Source organism: Nematolebias whitei, chromosome 5 (genome assembly GCF_014905685.2).
Source record: "Nematolebias whitei isolate Nwh7 chromosome 5, NemWhi1, whole genome shotgun sequence".
In the NCBI taxonomy this organism is placed as follows: Eukaryota; Metazoa; Chordata; class Actinopteri; order Cyprinodontiformes; family Rivulidae; genus Nematolebias; species Nematolebias whitei.
Window position 1 is genome coordinate 19162381 of NC_056502.1, and position 3476 is coordinate 19165856.

General features: G+C 34.3%; 2 protein-coding genes across 2 annotated transcripts in view; one reads left to right on the forward strand and one right to left on the reverse strand.

Moving 5' to 3' along the window:
- Positions 1-2460, reverse strand: part of sec61b (SEC61 translocon subunit beta) — a 5328-nt gene extending 2868 nt beyond the window's left edge. The window contains exons 1-2 of the mRNA XM_037676322.1: positions 2299-2460; positions 1305-1402 (exon numbers count right to left, since the gene is read on the reverse strand). Of these exons, the coding sequence (XP_037532250.1) occupies positions 1305-1402; positions 2299-2301 (101 nt within the window). The 5' untranslated portion in view covers positions 2302-2460. The remainder of the gene's footprint in view (positions 1-1304; positions 1403-2298) is intronic.
- Positions 2461-2676: 216 nt separating this feature from the next.
- The window catches only part of alg2 (ALG2 alpha-1,3/1,6-mannosyltransferase), a 6118-nt gene continuing 5318 nt past the window's right edge, over positions 2677-3476 (forward strand). The window contains exon 1 of the mRNA XM_037676314.1: positions 2677-2878. The gene's annotated coding sequence lies outside the window, so the exon portion shown is untranslated. The remainder of the gene's footprint in view (positions 2879-3476) is intronic.

Sequence of the window (3476 nt, forward strand, 5' to 3'; positions counted from 1 at the left end):
GTTATAGTACACAGTGGCGGGGTCGCTATTTGAGGTGGGGTGGTATTTTTTTTTGTTGTGGGGAGGGGGGGGGGGGGGGGGGTTAGGGTTAGGGTTAAAGGAGAATTTTCACTATAAAAAAAATGGAATAGTTATCTGTACTCTATTTTCACCCTGTATTTCCAAATCCACAAAAACAAATTCCATATTTCTTAACTCTAATGTTTTTTTAAGGATTATCTAAAGTGGCTGCGGTCATTTATGCAGTTCAAACCATCTTGTTCAAAATCAAATTGAAGAAAGAACAAATTTAACACATCCAGTACTTTCATGATATTGTTGCCCACTAATGTGCTTTCAGAGACTATAATTACAGAAAGATAATTTCAAATTCTTTGCTTTGATCTTATTTTTTATGCATGGTTGGTCACATTGTAACATAACTTAAAATAAAGCAATGGGACTTCTATTCTATAACTAAAGATTTATGGAGTACCAAGCTTTAAACTGCAAGATGCTGGTTTCAATTCCATCAATATATGGATCAATACACTTACCCCAACTTTTATAACGTAAAAGTTAGATGAAATGTAACATTATCAGATTATGGTCGCTTTGAAGAACATCAGATACGCATCTGATTTAGTACCACATATGAAAAAGACCTAGGTTAGACGTTAGGAAGACAAATAAATAAATAAAATAAACCCTGATTTGTCACATTAAAAAAAGTTAAATAAAAAAAAAAATAAAAATCAGACATGGGTTTATCGAAGATATATTTTTTGTCCAACACCTCGTCTGTTAGAATTTCATATTGAGTAAGAAAGCTACACAAGTTGAGGTGTTCATCTCCAAGTATTTGATGACTGAACTTTAATGAGTATCTCTGTACGTCTTAGTTGAACCATAAATTCAAAAGAAATTTCTAAAAAAACTTGAAACAAACCTGGAAAACAACAAAAAACAAAAAAACAACTATTGACCTATGAATAAGTTTGGACTAATCTGGACAAACTTACGACTTTAGTTGTTTTAATTTTCTGTCATATCTGACCTGTGCAGTTCTTATTTACACAACCTAAAAACCAAGCAGATCAATTTTCATTTTCTGATTTCAATGCTAATAGAAAATTTTCAGAAATTGTATGCGTTATTATACAGTTTTACAGTCATTTTCTCTTTTGGTGTCCGTTAACTGTCCTACGAAAATACATTTAAAAAAGGCAATAATCAGTTCATCTTAAATAAGAGTATGACAATCCATAGATGACCAAAGTGATATATTGGTGAAAGTTTAACAGCGACTTCATCAGATTATGTACCTCTGTCGGACGGTGGAACCTGCTGCTCGGGGAGCCACTGTTTTGCTCGGGGAACGGCTAGACGCCCCAACATTTGTTGCACTTGCTGCTGGTCCAGGCTACAACAAAAGACATGTTGGAAACATATGAAAAGGATTCAGGTGCAAAACCTCCAGCTACTGACCTTTTATTAAGTCCACTGTTTCACAGTATGCTCAGAGATAAAAACCAATCCATTAAACAACAACAGGGGAGGGAGGGTAACCATAGATAACCACTTGGTTTACACATTGATTCATATATCCACTTGAAATTAAAAGATAATTTATTTTATTTCCATGACAACTCATAACAGAAATATGTTCATTTGTTGCCGATTAAAATCATTTCTAAGTTGCTCATAGTTTATATTTATAAGGATAGCAGTTCATGACCGTTTAATTTTAATCTCAGTAATTGTTTAAACCTTTATTAGTAAAATATATTTTCTTCCCCATATAGCTCATTTGTTACCATAAATACATGCTTTTAAATATTCCAGATACGCACATGAAATAATTTCCCATAGGTTTGCTTTGTTGAGCCAATATCAGTTTTTCAATCATAGACAAAATAAATAGAAGTCCATTTGTTGAACATTTTGAACACATACGATGTTTTAAACTCCTGATCTGTTTCTTAGCAGGCACTTTATAAATAACCACCTCACGTTTGATCCTGGACTGCAGTTTGTCAGACTGTTAGCATGATGATTAATCCTAGCTTACCTAAGTAATTACAATGTCATTTAACTCCAAATCAGAAAAGAGACATCTTAGGTGTATATCCATCTAAACTAATTCGGTGTTAAGGCAGACTTTTGTAAAGGGTCTCGGATTATTTCGGTTTATAAAATCAGCCACGTCCACAGAATAGGCTAACTAGCTAAACGATAACTTGGATCTAAATGAATTAACTGTCTGGACTAGCTAGCTTTACGATGCTATCATTTTCAGATGAAAAAAACGAACATTACCATTTTGTTAGGTCTGTCCGAATGCGAGTCTAAAGCCTGAGCTGAGCTCCTCTTCGTCCACGTCAACTGGGCAGCAGAACGTGATTTTGGAAATCGGTCAAAACTTCAGAAGAACTCAAACAAGCTGACGAGCGTCTAAAAAGGACACGAATGCTAAATTCAAGACCTGCATAGGCGACCAAGTAGATGCCTGATGAAAGGAATGGCTATGACACATAATTTATCTTTATTAGGCTTTATTGTGAATTTGTTTTTATTTAATTTTGTTAAAATACTTTTGTCAAATAAAATGAATTTTATAAAATAATATTTACAAAAATAAAACTGTATTAAACGAAAGGCAAATAGCTGATGTGCTTTACCTCTGAGAAAGACGTGTCTCACTAAAATCGTGTGCTTTAAAGTGAGAAGGAAATAGGCGCCATTGTGGTCCAAACACGAAGCTCGTGTAGCTTAACTCTAACGGGCAATTAGAGCCAAAATGGCGTTTAACTGTTAGAGATTCTTGAAATCGGCTGACAAGTAGGCGAGTTTAATCAATGGTTTCTAAACCTTGACTGGATAGAGGAGAGATTCAAAGGTAAACACAATTATATTACACATAAAAATATGGCTCCGGTTTTCGTTTACAAATGAATGCTACCTTCGGCTAATTTTGCTTTCCGAAAATGGCTACTAACTACAGGATAGTCAGTTATTGCAATACGCCTAATATTACTTTAGTTCACCACGTCCAACTTTTGCCAAAACAAGCAGCTAACTCAGAACTTTATTTATGTTTGTGTGAATTTGACTTCTTGTGCCAGCTAGTTGTAGAGGAAGGTGTTCACACTGGGGATAAAATGTGCAGTAAAACGCTCAAACTGCTCAGTGACAAAAGTTGTAAGATGTTACAAAAAACCTCTGTTACAATACGTCTTTGTTAACTGTAAGAAAAATATTTGTCTTGTGCTCAAAAATTATTTTTTATGAATCGACTTTTAATTATTTCTGCAGATCTTTATTTCCTTTTTTGAAATGTTTACATTGTTTGGATTCCTCTGGATCTATCTATCTCTCTGTGTGTGTGTGTATATATGTACACATGTATGATCCAAAGTGGCAACCAATCAACATTGCAACCAAAAGCACAAGTGTGAAAGTTCAACTATAAATGGAAAAAAAGTCGGAAACAGTTA